The following is a 20,138-nucleotide window of genomic DNA, read 5'->3' on the forward strand; positions in this document are numbered from 1 at the left end:
AAAGATTATTTTACTAATTTAAATGGCAAGTCCTATATAAAACTAAGCACAAATCAATGCATTGTAGGTTAAGTCATGCCCTGGTAGGTAGCTCTGTGTTATTCCCCAAAAATATAAACTTGAGTTTTGTTTACGTTCATAAAAATCCCAAAATATTAACACAATTCACCTGATATGGGCTGTAAGTTTGAAATAAAGTACAATGCAAAACATTTAGAACAAGAGAGATATAGAAAGGTCTATGGCAAAGCTGGATTTGGTAAATACTCTGAAGAACTTAAGGTTCTGCTTTCTTGAACAAGTTAGGATAGGATTAATGTATGAACAAACATCTGAATGTTCATTACGTCTTTTGCTCAAAATCATTCTTAGATAAAGACATTTCACCTCCACAGTTCTGTTTGTTCTGAGCTCAGTTTTGCTTAGACTTTTAAGCAAATAAGCCGCTGCTGGCCACAGTCTCAACTCAAAGTTTACACTCACAATTTTATAACCATGCATCTTTGAAAAGCAAAGTAGAGCCTCCTGCACAACCAACAAGAATGCAGCAAGTGGTTTCTGGATGGTACATCAACAACAAAACACTTTTCTTCTCCAGTAGCCATCATGCAGTGCATCCAGCTGACCAAACATGCTGGAGTTTTGCTTGGGTTGCTAGGTTAGGGGCTGAGTTCGGCTGCGGTTAAAAAGTGAGGGGGGAGTGCCTGCCAAGTGTGATGTCATAATCAGGAGGTTTTTGAAATGATTCATTTTCCAAACACCAAAACACATTGAATTATTGTCAGTAAAACGGCTGGGTGGTTCAGAGTATTTCTAGATTGGAAGTACAAATAAATTCAAAAAATGAATTTAGCATAATAAGTTCCTTTTAAAATAAGGTTAAAGGAGAGAAAACCAAGCAAATTAAATGAGCTTCAACTTTCTGGGGTCAAATATTATTCCAGAACAAGCCAGAAGCATGTTCACCAAGAAAAAAGGATGTGAGTTCTCTACTATTTGGACTTGAAAAATAATCCAAATATCAGTGTGGGTTAATGTTTGTATTAGAGCTTGTATGTTAAAATATGAACTTGTGTGGATTAGAGGAAATTACTGTCAAATCCAAAGTTGTACACCTAAAATTGAAAACATTATGTAAATCTCAAAACTGAGTTTCTATTGAAGATCAGAAGAGAAAATGTAAGATGTGTATTCAGATGTTCCTATTGAATGTTTTCCCTTTTCTTTTTAAAGTAACTCACAAAAGTCTACTGGAGAGCCGCTGCAGGTGATTTAAATATTTCTCTTATTTCTCGGGAGAGACAGTTCGCCAAGCCACAGACATTGAGATGTTACCGTCAAGTGTGGGAGACGCTTGTCTTTGCGTGTGCTGCTTAACACAACGCTGGCGAGGACGCTGGCAGGGCTAGCGATCTGAAGAGAATGTGGCAGCCTGAACAATGTTGCAAAAGGCATGAAACCTCACAGCTGAATATAAATGGGAGGAAGAACCTGCAAGAAAGCTCTACGGTAAAGATCATCTGTCACTGCCAAGTTTGCAAAGTCTCAGCAGGCTTCACAAATGCAAATGTCTGACGGGCAATGGGAGGGTAAAAAAAAAAAACTGGAGAAAAGCAGCTCTTCTTGCTCTTTCAATACAGTCATAAAGTGGGAGGTCATTCTTTTGGACTTAATTATGGTTTTTTTTTGCGATCAGAGCTTCTGGAAATGGTCCTAACAATTCCGACTGAGAGAATGGGGCGAGCCGCGGCTAACAACGAGCTTCCAGGCCGTTAACTGGAGCTCCTCGGCTACAATACCCGGGACAGAGCGCGCAAAGCAGAGCCAGGAACACAAGAGAGGAGCTTGGCAACGGCACTGTGAATCCGCTGGCCTCCACCCATCGCAGCCCACGGGCATGTGCCTGGGAGAGACGCACCAACATTCGCTCTACAAAGACTGGAGGAAGAAAAAAACCTCCACCCAACCAAACATTTGTACCAAACTTCAGCTTTTTCAGATTCATGCTTTTGAACTTTTGCCATCAACGTGCACGCAAGTACTAATGAGGAATTCATTTGCTAACACTGCCAACGTTACAAAAAGAAAGAAAAAGAAAAAAGAGAACAGCCACACTGCGCTCTCTCTGTTCTCCCCGTTTCCAAGGAGACCGCAGCACATTGGTATTCTGAGGGGACACTTCATAAGCAATTGCATGTCAAAGAAATGTGAGATAGGACGAGATGGAGAATAGAAATGGGAAAAGATACGTAAATGTGTTTGGGTAAATAGCACTGTGACATGTTTAAGCAACAAAGAGTTCCACAAAGAGATCAGATGCATCATGCAGGGGTGTAAGAACACATCCATGTCAAGCCAGATAACACTATGTGTGATTAGACCTGTGTGTGTGTGTGTGTGTGTGTGTGTGTGTGCGTGTGTGTGTGTGAGTGGGCTTTCGCTGGGCGTCAATCCTTGTTCTGCGTGTAAGCAATCAAGCAGTGTAATGTTGATCCAACATGAAACCTCTACGATGTTTACAGGCGTGAGTCAAGCACATGTGAAGACAAGAAAAGCTTCCTTACCCATGAACTCAATGCCCAAGTGGTCTGATGTTCCAGGCAGCAGGAAGGATAGAAAAAGAGAGAGAAAAACAGACGTTACTGACGATAAACTCATTGTGTCAAAATACAGAGCTAGCCACAGTGTGAACTTCTGCAGCAGTCATGTAGAAGAAGAAGCTAGATGTTAGTATTGTTACAAAGAATGACACATGTGAACACAATCTAATGGTTTTATTTTCTGTCCCATCTTCATCTTCATGTTAACTTTTCTGTTTTTACACCAGAATATTTTATCTGTTGCTTTTGCATAGTTTATTTGTATTGTTTGTACATTGTTGAAATTGATGGATAAATTAATCTCAGTTAAATGATTATGATTGATTAACTGATTTTATCATTTTTGACCTACTAAAGAGCAGGACAACAAAGATAATATTGTCTACAATAAAAAATTTTTTACTGAAAATCACCTCAGGATGTTTATTCAAAATTTTGTTTTGTGTTCCACCATGTATCTGTTCAAAATATTTAAAATGGCGGACCCTTTAACAGTTACCCACTTTCTTGCAAATAAGGCAGAATTTTAGTCTCAAAGATATTATATTCTATGTTATTTAGAATATGTATAACCAACATGATCAATGTATTATTTTAACAGCAATAAAACATTAAAAAAAAAATATTTGAGTTAATATCATCTGTCTGCAGTCAAGCCTACTGCAGACAGATAATAGACAAAAGTGGAAGAAAAAATCCTTTGTGTAGAGAGGGACAGTGACATAGATGAGCATGAACAGCCAAGGTAACAGATCAAATCATAGTGCAAATATATTTTAAAGGATATTTTAGCTGGAATATGACTGGCTATGGTCACAGATAAGGTCATTGCTAAGTATCAAGTGTATGGAGAATGGATATTTTTCAGGCCATGAAAACTTGTTGAACAATTTCAGCTTAAAGTAAAAAGAACTTTTTTATGGTAATCTTCACTCAATTCATTCCCAATGTAATTGTGGCTGTAACCTTTGTGTTTGTGTTCAGAGTGGTGAGCATTAAAAATTAAATAATTTAGTGCATGTCTAGACTTATTCATTTTTTTGTCTTTTAAAAAACTCCTACAATTCTTATGTAAAAAAAAATATAATGTAGTGGAAGCAGTGGGGTGTTCATGAATTGTATCAAATATTAATGCTTTTTATGTTTGTTGTGTTTTTTGTTAAAGTGCAGGTATTTTCTTCATGGTCTGAAAACAGGTTATATTTAAATAATAAGGTCAAATCCAAAGCATAAACAATGCTGAAAAATGTGTTTTGTGAAAAAACAACTTAGTCTGACAGAAATGAGTTCCAGTTCAGAGGCATAATCCACTCAGTATTGGCATGAATGTCATATTATTTTTTATGCTTTTTATGATTTATTTGAAACATTTATTTAAAGGTAAAATTAACATAGAAGTTCAATGATATTTGAAATTAAAAGTATGAAACATGTTTGAATTCACTGAGGATTTTCCATACCTCATGCAAGGTCAAAACAAAACATACAGACTGATACTTATAAAAATAAACAGTCTCGGCATCATCATATCTCCAGCATGCTGAGCCACATGTTTCTTTGGAAAACTCACATTGACAAAAAGTGCCATTGTGCAAACATAGAAAATAAAACTAGAGTGAATGATATGCTACTTCTTTAAAGCCAGAACTTTCTCTAAAACTCTGCATTGATCTACTGGGAGAAAAAAATTTAAATGTTCGATTTCAGTTGTAGAACTTAAAAGAAAATAAACTACATTGATTTCTCTATGATTTTTTTGTTGATGTGTTTTGTTGCTCAATCATTCAGGTGTCTGAACATACTGGCAACATGTTGGTGAAATGACTTATATTGTTGATTTTAACTAATAATATAACAACAAATTCTGTCTCATGGTTAAAGAAAGAAATACAAATTACCATAAAAGCATCTGTTTGGAGGCTTATTGAGAGTTAGAAACCGACAGTTTGGTGACTAACTGTAGCAGCTAACTAATGCTAGCTTGTACATAAACAGAAATTGGAGGCTCGGTTTGAACCTTGTTATTTCTTCTTTTTTTATATATTCTCATGTAGAAATTTTGCTTCTATTTTAATTTTTAAATGTAATGTTTGTGGTGTTACAATCATAGGCTAAATCCATCAACTAGCACACAGGCGATAAAGGAGAACACTTAAAATATTAGGGTGGTAAATACCTACATTTGGTAGCTGACATTTTAAGAATTGCACACACCTTCCACTTTCAAAGCCACAACAGAGAAAATAAAACATCAGCTTGTATTGCTTCAAATTATCTCAAGGAAACCAGAGGTTGTTAGTAATCATGTCAAAAGTTGCTCACATATTTGACATTAAATGCCTCATTGCGTTTCTGCTTGCACAGTAAAATAGCTTGTAGGCTTCCAGTGCTAATTGGAACACCTAAAACACGGAGAACCTGATTACTCTCTTGTGTGTAGTGCAATTTCTCTGATGAGAAGGAAGAGGCATTAAACCTTTTACTGCTCTTACAGGCGATTGTGTGTTGTGCTTTTATGCTTTGAAGTTATTTGTGACCTTGTGCAGTTAATGTGCAGAATTTCCTTTCATGGGTTCCTCCCTAAATATAAGTGCCTGGCTTCACTTGAAGAAGTTCTAAAAAGGACAGGCAAGGAAACGTTTGCAGTAAGCGGCTGTGACATGTTTTGCACTCGCTGCACTGGAAATATCCCGCTTGCTGACATGGTAGGATATAATCTATGGGAAGAACAGACGTTTGGCTTTAACCACACTGACAGACAGTGACTTTATCTCCTGAGTAGCTCTCTGTAACATGGTGGTGGGTGAGCTGGTCTTTCTAATGCTCAGTCCAATCTGACCTAAATCTTATCAGGCGATGTTAGCCTATGTATAAGTGAATCATTTCTCATGTCAGCAGTGACCCAGAGAGCGCCCTCCGATGCCTGAAAGGATCCACTGAACGTGACAGATATTATCTTCACTCTGAAAAATATGAATAAACCGTCAGCAGTTTCTCTCTGTTAATAAAACAGGGATGGAATACTAAGCCAATGGACTGCAGCAGGGTTAATGATTGATCTAATTCTGGAACAGCTCTGCAGGCTACTCAATGGTCTTTGAGGTCACCCTGGTGCCACAGATGACCTTTTGGTGACCCCTGATCTAAAGTATTCTGTTGTAGCTCTAGATGAGTGTTTAGCTTCTCAAGTCTTTGTGTGTTTTCTTCCAGAACTTCACCGACCCTGTCAGATGGTCTTCATGATGCTGTCTGTTGAAAAATGATCCCTAAAAATGAACAACTGGTTTTAATCCATCAAATTCCACATAGGTGGACCATTTTTCCTAATGACTTCTAGAAGCAACTGATAACTTAGGAGTATCAGAGTAAAGACTTGCATCTCTCTAGAACATTCTAGTGAATGCAACTGTGTGGGCGCTGTATGTTTAGCCTCTGTGACCTTAGCTGCTTCTCTACAACCAAAAGAAATAACATGATCTGTTCTTTGAAACTCTGCACTTTTTAGTGCTTTTGGGTGGATCTGAAAGCACTGCCGTTGGGTTTGCAAACTCAATTTCCCATGGAGCTCAATGAGTAGAGCCTAGCACTAAAGCTGCCAAGGTTAGGGATTTCATTTTCTGCACAGCTCTGTGGGTGAAGTATATATCAGTGCCGGTCCTGTCGAGATATGAAGCTTTAGCTCCCATTGGGGCCGGCTGTACTCATGATGTATGCACTCTTGCTAGGGTAAACCTCTTTAGATGGAAGGATCCACAAAGTGTCAACTCTTAAATATGGTTGGTGGAAAATGAATCATTGCACAGCCAAGAGATGCTGCTGGGAAATAGCATATCGGAATCAAAAGACATCATGGTGAGATCAGCAAGGGACTTGCTTTAAATAAAAACTACATTTACCTTATCGCACAAAAAGGTTTTTCCAGCACATCATGTAGGGATAAGAAGGTTCAGGGCTTTGCTATTGAAAAAACTCAGATGTATTTATACACCATCATTAATAAAACCTCTAATCATTACCACTAAAAAATAATAGAGTGCTTTTTCACTATGCCTTCACAAGTTACATGTGTGATTGCTCAAGAACGCAATGAAAGTATCACAATGTCAACAGTCCAAGACAAAATGATGATCCTTCCTTCTAATATTCCTATTTACACACAAAGACTTCAGTCTGAGTGTTTGAGATGATGACTGAAATCAGACTTGAGAACAAGAAATGCTGCTGTTGATCCCAATCTCACAATGTTTCCAAGTGTAAAGAACTGGAGTGAGAAACACCATCATGAAAATTCAGAGCCTGGCAGAGGCAGGAAGTGCAAGATTTAAAAGACATCAGGGGATATCTGTGATAAGTCAGGAATTCTCAAGGAAGACAATCACCAGAGCTCTGCAGCTAAACGCACTGCAAGGCTAAAGATGAAGAAAATCTCCACTGCAGCAGAAGAGACACAGTGAAATTAAACTGAAGAATGCTGACAGGAGACTGGAGAAATGTCCTTTGGTCAGTAGAGAGGAGACTGCAGCTCTTGGATGAAGATCTCAGGGTATTTGAAAGAGTTTGTGACAGCAAGTACTTCAGGAAGGTTCCCATGCCCTTCAAATGAACAAGAGGCCCACAGTACCACAGATACTCCAACATGCTTAACAGTGAGCATCAGGTACTTTTCCACATGTGACTTCTTCTTCTTCAGATTTATGACGCACATCTCATATCAATGACGTGAAATTCGGATAAAGTACGACATGAATGTTCAGATTGCAGGCGCTTTGAAATCAATCAGATCTGTATCTGATTTAGTTCCACATATGGAAGTGGCACAGACCAGATTTTTTTGGTGGGTGAAAAGATTAGAACTGGGCCATTCAGACTGCGGTGAAAATGGGCCACAGACATCGGATTTGGGTCACACTGCCTGCTGTGAGAATGTAGCCCTAGTGCTAAATTACGTCTCAGTCAGACACTTTACATGTGTCTGACTTGATGCATGTTCATAAGCAAATACAGTAGAAGTTTATACCTGGAGATCTCCATCCAAATTTAGTATTTAGGTTGCAGACTCATCATTCCAATTCCAGCTCAATAAATAAAGGAGGGATAAACTCCTCTACCCACATTGAATGCCTCTTCTGCATATGAGGAAGTGAAGAGAATAATAATCTCTTAGTAAATGATATCATAGTCTGAAAAAAGTTATTTTTAACTTTTAGAGACAAATACTTTATCACAGCCTTGAATTAATTCAACTGTCATTGTTGAAAATTAACTATGAAAGCAAAACTCTGAACCTTCACATTTCCTCTGGTGTGTTTTGCTTCAATAAATAAATGACTAAATATTAAGAATTCATTTGGTTCTTCTAATTAATCAAGGAAGCTGGAGGCCAGAGTCGGACCTCCACACACACACACACACGCGTGCACGCACACCCCCACGCACACCCCCACGCACACACACACACAGAGGGAGAGAGAAAGATGGGCGTTGAAAAGCTGCTGGTTTTCCAGACAAAAACAAGGATGCAGCAAACACAGTTATTCTCCCTCTGCTAAAGGCTGTGGTCGTGTTTGGAGCCGCTTGCAGTGTTGAAATACAAAAAAGTCCACCTGATTTTTATTAACAACACTGAAAGAGAAAGTGAGCTAAGGATAGAGGTCATCATCTTTTTACTGGAGAAGATACAGTTAGGCTCATTTAGAGTTATTAATCATCTGCTGAATGCAGAATAAAAGCTCTGCTACTAACCGGCTGTAAAGAACTTTGACAGAACCAAGGTTGTGTTTATCTGACTACCTCAAGGTAATTACATTACATTACCAAGGCACATTAAAACAAACCTTTATCTTGGCTTTTTTCTATTCTTTCTCTTTCTTTTCTCCCTCCCTGAAGGACAAGTCCTTTTTTGAAACATTGTTTACTTACTTAACTTCTGACCGGAGCTTTTTACGTTTGGATGCGCGCTGCACATTGCACGACAGCTCATGATACCGGCAAAGCGGTACCTACCGCGACCACCAGGGGCCCCCAAGAGCAATTTATCATTTTTTTCTTTTTATCAATAAAATAATAATTTCCACATACATTCATTATCAAATATATATTATTGTAAAAACAAATGACCTCATAGTGAAATTATGTATTTTTGATATTATGACAGAAATTATTACTATAAAAAAAAATAATCAGCTCCACTGAAGGTGTCCCTTAGTGGCGTTGGGGCCCTAAGCGTCTGCTTAGTTTGCTTATGCCTTGGGCCAGCCCTGGTAGTGCACATGCACCTTTTAATAGTATTTGCACAATTAAAAGGTGCAGATGCTTTCATTAACAAATATTGTGTTTAATTACGTTTCTAAATATAGTGATATTAATTGATGTCCCAGTGGAACCGACAATGAAAAACATTCAAACTTTCATAAGGATGTTAGTTTTCACTGAATAAACATGCTTATTTATAGATTTTAAGAAATCCTAAAATTTTTAGAGTTGTGCTCATGCTCCTGAAAAAAAAAGAAATTCTAACATCTTTAGAAGTTTTGTATTGGTGGATGACTGACATTCACATCATTCTGTATCTGTTTCCAGTCCATGCTAGATCCAGAGTATAATGAATTCCTCCTCAGTTGATTATGTGCGTGCAGATCTTATTGTGCAAACTAATTCCCTGCTGCTGCTGCCTTTGTTAATACAGATGATGCTTGTTCTTTGGTGGCTCCAGGTGGAGCGCGGCACACAAACACTCCCAGTCCTCTCCTGTTTTAGCTCCCCCTGTCAGAAAATAAAATGGTTTACTGTGCAGATGGACACGGAGGAGTGACATTATTATTTTCACGTGTGGAGAGCAGGCAGTTTGTTACATGCTTTCATCAATTAGCGCCCGCCAGTCTTTAGAGAAAGAATAAAGGGACCTAGACAGATGGTGGATCTGAAGGAACGGTGGCAACACCGAATAGCAACGGCACGTTGTCCGCCGTTCGGTCTTCTTTTGCTCACTTTAGCTTGTTTGCAACGCTGCTTAGCATTTAAGCAATTTTAATTTCACCAGTGTTTTAACAACCTGGTCTTTAGAGACAGAAGTTCATTCCACTGTTGATTGTGCTGCTCTTCAGTCTGCTGTTCTACCTCTGGTCACTGCCAAACTTTAGGACAGACAGACAGGAAGCATGCTGCGGCACGCACCCAGCTGACAGATCCATGGCTCTGTGATGGGAGCTCAAATGTGAGTTCAAACATCCCAAACTCTTTGCAGTCAGAGTTGCCGGTCTCAACGCTGAATCTGAATGTCATCTTTCACTGACCTGTTTCATTATTTCATCATCTTTTCTCGGTCTTCTTTCACTCTTTGCTTTGTTTTTGCTGACAACCGTTGCTGTGGCAACAAGGTATCTTGCAAAATAAAAAGTGTTTCATCTGCGCTGTCTGTTCCGCATCCATAAATCAGAGAAGACAAGACAACAAGATGGAGGAGAATGCTGTTTTTGTGGCTCATTTTACGAGTTCAGACTCAGAATGAGGACTAAGACAAACCGTGGAGGCATTTTCATGGAGCAGAGATACGATACTGTAGCAGACATGACCAACACTACCTTACTATGTAGATTATTCTCAGAACTCCCTTTAACAAGCATAAAACCAGTGGTGGGCACCGCTAACTGAAAAGTTAGCAGTAACCCTAACCCTAACCCTAGAGCACTCAGCATTTAGTGTTGAGCTAACGCTAAATGCTTTAAAATATAAATGTCTAACTAGCTGAAGGATTCTTAAAAGTCAATAACCAAAACTTCAACACAGATTTCGAATTTTATTCAACCGAAAGCTTACAAATCATAAAAATAAACTTAGGAGAAGCTAAGTGCGCTAAGCATTTTCAAATTTAGCAAAACATCTAAAGCACTAAACAGAAACCTAGCCATGCTATTAGCGCATTAGAGAAAGTGTGTCCACAACTCCATACAGTCCAGATCCAACCTGCCAATCTGAACAGACACATAAATACAATTTCAAAATGAAGCAAGGCAAGACCATGTTTTGAGACATAGAAAAGATTTTCACAAAACAAACTAATTGCAAAAATATAAAATAAAATATGGATATAATTTATGATACCAAAACAAAAGATAGAGTAGAAATAATATAGTATGGATAGGGTACCAAAAAATATCAATGTCACTTTGAATATGTGAACATAAATTGTGATGCAAGGCTGTGTGCGGAAAGGGATTGTGTTGATTTGAAAACTCCCAGATTCCATTTAAATGCTGTGATGTATCTTTTTAATAACATTAGATAAATTTATCAAAGAGAATAAATTTGCTGCTTTTACTAACAACTGATGAACAACCAGACAAGGGCTCCATTCACATGAAGCTGCACTTTCCTTTTGTTTGGATTTACTTTGCAAAGGTAGTTTTTCCTTTTAAAATAAAGTAACTTTGTGTTTTGTTGCTTTGCAAGGTCGATCTTAACATCAGAGATATTCCTTGAAGCCTTAAAAGTGAATCGGCCAGAAATATATTCTTCAGTTTAACTATTTATGAAAGCCGAGGGAAATTTATTGAACTTTTGGAGCAAGAAAACAAAAAGGAAATGTTAGAAAGTTGATAGTTTGTTCAAAGTTTAGAACATGTATGTCTGAAAGGGGTGTCCATTATCTAAATGTCATAACTGCTCCAGTCTGTTGGGGTTACTGAACATCATCTGTGGTGAGTCACTGGGTCAAAACCTACAGGAAACCAGTCATGTAGCTGAGAGCAGACATTCCCTCAAAAACATTGGTTCTTAAAGGCATTCCATTCATCTGTATCCTTTTATCTTTACTATTGCCATATCATTAGTTATGAGGTTTTTAGAACTGATTTATTCTTTAATGTGTAAACTCTTCCTCACTTTTAGCTTAAGCTGCTATAACTTTTTTAAAATTTCAGATCAGATTTGAGCATTTCTCAAAAGTGTCAACTTTTTAGCATTTGGCTTCAGGCCATAAGTGGTTTATTATTCAAAAAGCATTACAATATACTAAAGCTGCAAGGTCTGGTGATGCTACTGAGCTTCAACAAATTATTGATCTTTATTCCTTTCTTTTCTTTTCATTTGTCATGTTGTTAGCTTATATGGATTCATATTCCTGAAGCTTTTTCCACGTTTTGTCTCGTTATGACCACAAACTTTCTCGTATTTTTTGCACCATTGGTTTTTATTCAACTGTAATTCTAAAGTTGAGAGGCTAAAGACATATTGAGGGCTGAAGCCTTTACACATGGAGTAGAACACTGAAACATTATTTTACTGGGATTTTATGCAACAGACCAACTCTGACCTGAACCTTCAGAGTCACATAAAGACAGTTACAAAGTCAGCCTTCTATCACCTGAAGAACATTTTCAGGGCTAATAACTCAACAAGATCTAGAGAAACTCATCCCTGTGTTCATCTTTAGTTGCATTGATTACTGCAGCAGCGTCTTCACAGGTCTGACTAACAAATCAATCCTCCAGCTGCAGCTGATCCAGAACGCTGCAGCTGGAGTTCTGACTAAAACCAGGAAGAACCAAAAACAGAACCAGAACCAGCAGCATTTGATTTTTATGCTCCTCTAATCTGGAACAAACTTCCAGAAAACTGAAAATCAGCTGAACCACTGACTTCCTTTAAATCAAGTAAAACATCCACCTGGTTAGAGTTGCCTTTGATTCATAATAACCAGAATATTGATCAATATATTTGATGTGTATCTGATTGATGATTTCCATGATGGCATTTGACAAAATGTAATGTTTATAACTTGTTTCATAATTGGTGACTGTATGATGTTTTTATGATGAAGAGCACTTTGAAATGACTTGTTGCTGAAATGTGATACAGATAAACTTCACTTCAGTAACATTATTGTATTGGAAACTTTTTAATTAATTTGAATAATAAACTGAACTTAACTCAGTTTGATAACTGGGATGAATTGGATTGAATGTGTGACTGAATGGAGATGATGACTTTTCTTTGTGAAGGGCCTCAAGACGTCATTTGCTGTGAATTGGTGCTACATATTGTCAAGAAAATCCGAGCTCATCCCACTTCCCCATGCTGGAGATTTTAGTTTAACAGTAATAATAAATAAAGTTATCTTTAAAATGAATCACTCAAGTGATATCTAGGCCCAACAGTAGACTTAAGTGTCAATAAAATAAATCTGGTTGTGTGTGTTGTTTTTGTCTCATGCAAACTTTGCTTTAATTCTACTTTTTTCTATCTAATCATAAGAAATCATAGTCAGTCAGAAAGAGTCATTAAACAGGAAAAGCAGGTTTCCTGGAAAAAGAGGAAGTAAGTTCCAGCCTGCAGATTTATAAAAAATAGCTGAGACTATTCCTTATTTTAAATCATGAAAGTTTAAAGAATGAAATCTAAACATTTTTGGATAATTTGATAAGATTCAAAGTAAAATACTTATATTAATATTGGTTTACTTGTAATAATACTTACACTTATATTTGTGGGAACACTTACAAGGAAAACAAGTAACTGTAACTTTAGTAGTAAATAATTAGAATCATGTATTATTCTTTTGGTTTCTTTTCAGAAAAACATCTGTAATAACTCACATTAGGATTATAATAAGTATAATTAATAAGTTATGGTTATAAAATCATAAATGAATGATAAATCAGAGAAGCTGAAGAAAATAAATGTGATATAAGTTATGGTTATAAAATTATAAATGAATGCTAAATCAAAGAAGCTAAAGAAAATAAATGTGATATAAATGTGATTTTGACATTGAACTTGAAATGGTGTAAAAGGTGTAACTGCAATTAAACATCACTGATATGTTGGAGGTAGAGAGTAGGTGAAAGGTGAAAGGCAAGGAACTAACAGGAGAGCAGAGATGATCAACGCCTTATTTAGAGAGTAGGTGAAAGGTTGTGCAGGCAACGGACATAGGAGGTTGAGCAACTCTGAGACATTAGCACAGACATCAGGACATAATGTCTGTAAGACAGTGATGGATATGAGATCATCTGTCTAAGCAGACAGCCAATGAAACAAGCCCAGCAACAGTGCTAGCCAAAGAAACCCTATAAAAGGTGAGTGCAAAAGAGGAACCGTTCGTTGGATCCTCCGGGCAGCTTCGAGCCAAGAGATGGACAAAGAACTCTGCAGCTGAAGAAGAGCCGGGGCCACGGAGCCGAAGACTGTCCGGCCATGGGGACCAACCCGTCAGCCCTACAACCTGTGGCTTCAAATCGCACTTCTCTCATCGGCTGGGTTCAGACCCCAAAGACAAAGATGAAGACAAAGGCAAAGACAAAGAAGAAGAACTGGTGCCTTCCTTCCTGCCAGCACCAAGTCCTGTGTGACCTCACCATCCATGCGGAGAGGAGGCTCATCAGACCTACAGAGATTCCTGCCTTCGCTGATCAACATCTTCCTCCTGCTGCAACACCTTCTTCATCATCAGACCTGCGGAGATCCTGGCCTTCATCGATCGGCGTCTTCCTCCTGCTGCAACACCTTCTTCATCATCAGACCTGCGGAGATCCTGGCCTTCATCGATCGGCGTCTTCCTCCTGCTGCAGCACCTTCTTCGTCGTCGTGCCAGGTCTGGGGTTCGAGGCGCCATGCTCCGTCCGTCTCTCTCAAAGGTTCCCTTTTTTTAGTTTTCAGTGTCAGCAGTAGGGAAAGATAGACTAGATGATTGATTTTACTTATTTGATTATTTCTGCTACTGAATTAAGCTGTACTGACCCTTGCAAAAATGCCTTACTAATAAAATATTTAGCATAAAGAAAATCTAAAAGATGTTGTGGACATTCAGTTAATGAGTCACCTTAAAGTTCTTTGATGGTTGTAAAATAGCTGTGATGTTTGATTCTGGAGAGGAAAAAGTTTAAAATGTTTTTAAGTTGCTGGTAGCCCAAATATAAAACGTCATCCTTGGGACTCGCCCGAGTCAATAAAACCTACCTGGTTCAATAACAAATGCAAGTTGTAAAATAAGAGAACGAGCGACCGTTAACAGGTGTGCTCTGTGAAACTAGTTGGCTGTAGGCTGCTCAGTCTGGCTAATTCACAGAGGGAAGAAGGGTGAGACACCTGGATGTAGGCCGTTAAAAATCAGGTGAATCGTTTCTCGAAACCAGCTTAAACAGAGTTTACTTCAGTTCTGGACAGGGTAAATCCCGGCAGATTTAGGAAACTCAATTAACCCGTTAGATGGAGAGCTGGTAGCACATCTCCCCTCTCAGAAGAGGAAGCAGAGAGTGAGACAGTAGAGACAGAAAGGAGGGGGGGGGTGTTGCGCAACAACAAGTGGCGCCCAACGTGGGGCACGACTAACGAAGTAGGAGGGCCCTATGCCAAGTCAGTGAAAACAGATGTGAGACTCTGAATAGCTCACTTGGGTTACTAACTCTTAGGGAAAAGAGTTAGTGGTGACTGATAAGGCCATCAGTCACAACCCTCGCAGTAACTGTATAGCGTACAGGTGAGGGAAAGCTTCTACTGAGGATAGAATGACCGGATCCAGACAGTGAAGCTAGTAGCCAACATAGTCTAGACCCATCCCTGCTCAAGAGCGCAAAGAGAGGCTTTGGGGGATAGACAACTCGAACCGACGGAGAGACGGAGTGATGGATGATCACTTCGAGGAGGAAAATCTGGGGAAGAAACCGGAGGAAGCCGGCCGTCCAGATCGTTTGGAAAAGGAGGAGACCTCAACAGAACTGCATCAACTTTCTGCACAGCTACCCAGGGCACCCAGGACAGCGGATGGAAGGTTTGTTCATCAAGAGCACAGTCCCATGGGGTTCAGTCTGCATGGATGTAGCAGAACCAATGGGGACAACAGGAAAGAGAGGTGAGAAGTACCTCTTGGTGCTGATGAACACAGTGACAACTGCTAGAAGAGCAGGTCTTCCCCTGCAGAGGAACTCCGTTCACGTCACAGAAAGCAGGGAGGCGAAGACACTTCTCCTTTTTGCTCAGAGAAGAAAAAGGGAAGTTGCAGCTCAAAGTGTCACTGAAAACAGGGCAGAGAGTTTGGATTAAAGCTCAAGATCGGCCTGCAGCTACGGGGATCAAGCTGAGATTCAACGCCCGAGTTTTTGTAAAGCAAGTACTGAACTTCAACACAGTACTACTGATGAAGAAAGGGGTCCATGAGGAAGCAGTGCTCAAGCCAGTTCTTAGCTACAGCGAACCAGAACATTACGAGAAGATGGCCAGAGAATCAAGCACCATGCCATCCTACAGTAGACTGGCCACTATTACAGGAAGGTTGCCGTTCAAAGAACAACTTCAAGGCTTTGGACTGGGAGGGCCGTGAAGAAATTGGATTATGCTAAAGAAGAACTCCTGTCACCACCTGATGGATTAAAATGGAAAAGGATCATGATTACGGATAAAGCGTCATGATGCTTATGCTTTTTGCTTTGCTCTGCTGAACAGCCAGAATTTTTTTTTTTTGTTTGAGGCCTTCTGTCTCAGCCCATCTTCCCTAAAGAACCATCCCACATCCTGAAGAACTGACAGTTCATCCAGCGAAGGTTCCTGTAGAAGAATCAGAGCGATCCAAGTTTTCTTCGACATTCATCACCTCATGGGGGAAATCAAAACTCCAAGGAGGGGGTGTCAAGAGAAGTGGAGTTTTGATGACTACACTGAGCCCTCTGTGACAACTGAGGATGAAGAATCTGCATCTTCACATCCCAGACGAACCTCTTCTCTTTCCAGGGGATGAGGACGGCGAACTGCAGGAGGGTGATGGACTCCCAGCATGTGAAAGGTCTGACCTCGTGGAGGGGGTGTCAAGAAAATCCGAGCTCATCCCACTTCCCCATGCTGGAGATTTTAGTTTAACAGTAATAATAAATAAAGTTATCTTTAAAATGAATCACTCAAGTGATATCTAGGCCCAACAGTAGACTTAAGTGTCAATAAAATAAATCTGGTTGTGTGTGTTGTTTTTGTCTCATGCAAACTTTGCTTTAATTCTACTTTTTTCTATCTAATCATAAGAAATCATAGTCAGTCAGAAAGAGTCATTAAACAGGAAAAGCAGGTTTCCTGGAAAAAGAGGAAGTAAGTTCCAGCCTGCAGATTTATAAAAAATAGCTGAGACTATTCCTTATTTTAAATCATGAAAGTTTAAAGAATGAAATCTAAACATTTTTGGATAATTTGATAAGATTCAAAGTAAAATACTTATATTAATATTGGTTTACTTGTAATAATACTTACACTTATATTTGTGGGAACACTTACAAGGAAAACAAGTAACTGTAACTTTAGTAGTAAATAATTAGAATCATGTATTATTCTTTTGGTTTCTTTTCAGAAAAACATCTGTAATAACTCACATTAGGATTATAATAAGTATAATTAATAAGTTATGGTTATAAAATCATAAATGAATGATAAATCAGAGAAGCTGAAGAAAATAAATGTGATATAAGTTATGGTTATAAAATTATAAATGAATGCTAAATCAAAGAAGCTAAAGAAAATAAATGTGATATAAATGTGATTTTGACATTGAACTTGAAATGGTGTAAAAGGTGTAACTGCAATTAAACATCACTGATATGTTGGAGGTAGAGAGTAGGTGAAAGGTGAAAGGCAAGGAACTAACAGGAGAGCAGAGATGATCAACGCCTTATTTAGAGAGTAGGTGAAAGGTTGTGCAGGCAACGGACATAGGAGGTTGAGCAACTCTGAGACATTAGCACAGACATCAGGACATAATGTCTGTAAGACAGTGATGGATATGAGATCATCTGTCTAAGCAGACAGCCAATGAAACAAGCCCAGCAACAGTGCTAGCCAAAGAAACCCTATAAAAGGTGAGTGCAAAAGAGGAACCGTTCGTTGGATCCTCCGGGCAGCTTCGAGCCAAGAGATGGACAAAGAACTCTGCAGCTGAAGAAGAGCCGGGGCCACGGAGCCGAAGACTGTCCGGCCATGGGGACCAACCCGTCAGCCCTACAACCTGTGGCTTCAAATCGCACTTCTCTCATCGGCTGGGTTCAGACCCCAAAGACAAAGATGAAGACAAAGGCAAAGACAAAGAAGAAGAACTGGTGCCTTCCTTCCTGCCAGCACCAAGTCCTGTGTGACCTCACCATCCATGCGGAGAGGAGGCTCATCAGACCTACAGAGATTCCTGCCTTCGCTGATCAACATCTTCCTCCTGCTGCAACACCTTCTTCATCATCAGACCTGCGGAGATCCTGGCCTTCATCGATCGGCGTCTTCCTCCTGCTGCAACACCTTCTTCATCATCAGACCTGCGGAGATCCTGGCCTTCATCGATCGGCGTCTTCCTCCTGCTGCAGCACCTTCTTCGTCGTCGTGCCAGGTCTGGGGTTCGAGGCGCCATGCTCCGTCCGTCTCTCTCAAAGGTTCCCTTTTTTTAGTTTTCAGTGTCAATATATATGCTATAAATAAATAAACTGAATTGAATTGATTGAAGACGGTGATAAGAAGAGGATCCAGCAGACATGGAGCCAAAAGGTTTACAATGTAAACCCTGAGCAGAGATGTACATAGCTTGGTAATATCAAGTTTTCTATTTTCTTAAGTCTAATTCACTTGTTTCCATTTAATACAGAAACAATTTAAACTAATAAGGAAATCAGAGCCATTACTATGCAGCTGTACATAATGTGATGTTTCTAGGAATTATTTTAAAGTTTTAGTTTTATTTTCAACAAAAAAGAAAATCTTTTCATCATTTCTTGTAAATTGTGGAAATAAAATTATGCTAGGCTCTTCTTTCTTCATAAAAATGAGAATTTTAGTGCATCTCAACTTTGGAAGCAGTTCAGCTGGCGTCTCAGTCTCAGTAGATTCTGTAAACTGCTTTCCAATCTATGTGTTTGATGCTAGTCCTTCTGTTTCCAGCTCATGCAGTGGCTGAGAAAAAAAATCATTATCCTCCTTATCATTTCCCTCTGGGGACCGATCAGCTGGCAGTGCCGGCTTATTATCAGCCTGATCAGCAGCTCACTTTGGCAGGGATACACCCTTTACCTGCTTCTCATTAGACTTAGTTTGTCCTTTCTATTATGGTACCTATTCAGAGTTTCTGCTGGCTCAGTTGTTGAGGCAGGCTGTGGTTAATGTAATGTAGAAGTGGAACAGCGCTGTAAAGACACTTCATGTGATTTTCTGGGTTTTAAAGCCGGAAACAATCAGAGTTTGATTCCACTTCTGCTTAATCTGTCACAATTTTACTTTATTTTGTAACATTTTATGCCCAGTAGTCGACTTTCTTAGTTATCTAACTCTAAAATTATCATTAGTATTCTATGCATCAAAAAAATCTTCATGACAGAAAACCCAGAACTGCTTCCTTTGACCTTTAAGAAACAAATATTTCATTTCTACATCATAGTGACAAAATAGTACTTTCAGTCTATCACATAAAACTTCAGTAAAATACAATGAAGTTTGTATTTGTAATGTGGCAAAATGTACCAACACTTTTGCATGGCACAGCAGTAATACAACACAGAAAAGCTAACAAAATAAACACAACCAGACATTATATTAATACTCACATCATAAAATATATTAATATTGCTGATTTCAAAGGCTTTAGCCAAAATGTAAAACGGATTCTGAAACAGCCTGTCTAAAACGATACAAGGTCAAGAACTGAACCACGGTTGCCTTTGGAGACGAAGCTGAATGAGAGGAGCTGTGTGGATGATGAGTCGCAGGCAAGCTTTCCAACCATAAATGAGTGAGAGAGGAGGAGGAAACTGGAATGAGTAACGTTTCCCATGAGGACGAGGAGGAGGAGGAAGAGGCAGGACATGTCAAAAGAGACTTTGGGTAGTTTTGGTAAGTGATACAGAGAGTTTTAGTGCTGAGGGCACAGAGGAGTGACATGGAGAGAGGACGTATAGGAGGAGAGTGAGGAAGAAGAGTGGGATGAAGAGAGACAGAGGTTACCAGATGAGTCAGGAGGGCAGGATACATGTCATCCGCTTAACTCTCTGGAAGTTCATGGTTGTCATCCCACGAGCTTCAGTCTGCCTATCCTCTCCTTCAGTTTGTATTGTATGACTCTCTCCATCGCTCCCAGAAACAGGAAAACAAAAACTGAATTGTCAGTAAAACAATCCAACTATAAGGATAATGTTTAGACTTTGTTACTTTTTCATTCATGAAGAAAGTGATCTCTAGCATGTTGATTGTGGTAGAAGGAAAGTTTTACATACTTTGAAACTTTATTCTTACAGTAAAATTCTACTACATATCTTAGTAAATGTTCTGGACACTTAAGGTTTACAGTACTGTCTACCTCAGTTATGATGAAAGGTCTAAATGTGAGGTTCCTTCACTGCTAGCTCAGCTAGCAGCCCCAGGTAAACACAGTTAGCCTTAGCATGTGACCAACATGGTGACTGTTTTTATTCTGTGATGACCAATCAGCTACACAGAATAGGTTAACTAAAACCTTCACCTCATGATGAACCGTAGAAACTTTCTGCAATTTCAAATCAGCCAGAGAACAAACACCACATATAACGGTAACCTTAA

At 39.1% G+C, this 20,138-nt stretch overlaps 1 protein-coding gene across 3 annotated transcripts in view; it reads right to left on the bottom strand.

Annotated features, from left to right (window-relative positions):
- LOC102229953 (pro-neuregulin-3, membrane-bound isoform-like) overlaps positions 1-20,138 on the bottom strand; it is a 441,303-nt gene that overhangs the window by 44,892 nt on the left and 376,273 nt on the right. For all 3 annotated transcript variants that reach the window (XM_023328063.1, XM_023328062.1, XM_023328064.1), the window contains one exon: positions 2,565-2,588. In XM_023328063.1, the coding sequence (XP_023183831.1) occupies positions 2,565-2,588 (24 nt within the window). The remainder of the gene's footprint in view (positions 1-2,564; positions 2,589-20,138) is intronic.

Source organism: Xiphophorus maculatus, chromosome 22 (assembly GCF_002775205.1).
Source record: "Xiphophorus maculatus strain JP 163 A chromosome 22, X_maculatus-5.0-male, whole genome shotgun sequence".
Lineage (NCBI taxonomy): Eukaryota > Metazoa > Chordata > Actinopteri > Cyprinodontiformes > Poeciliidae > Xiphophorus > Xiphophorus maculatus.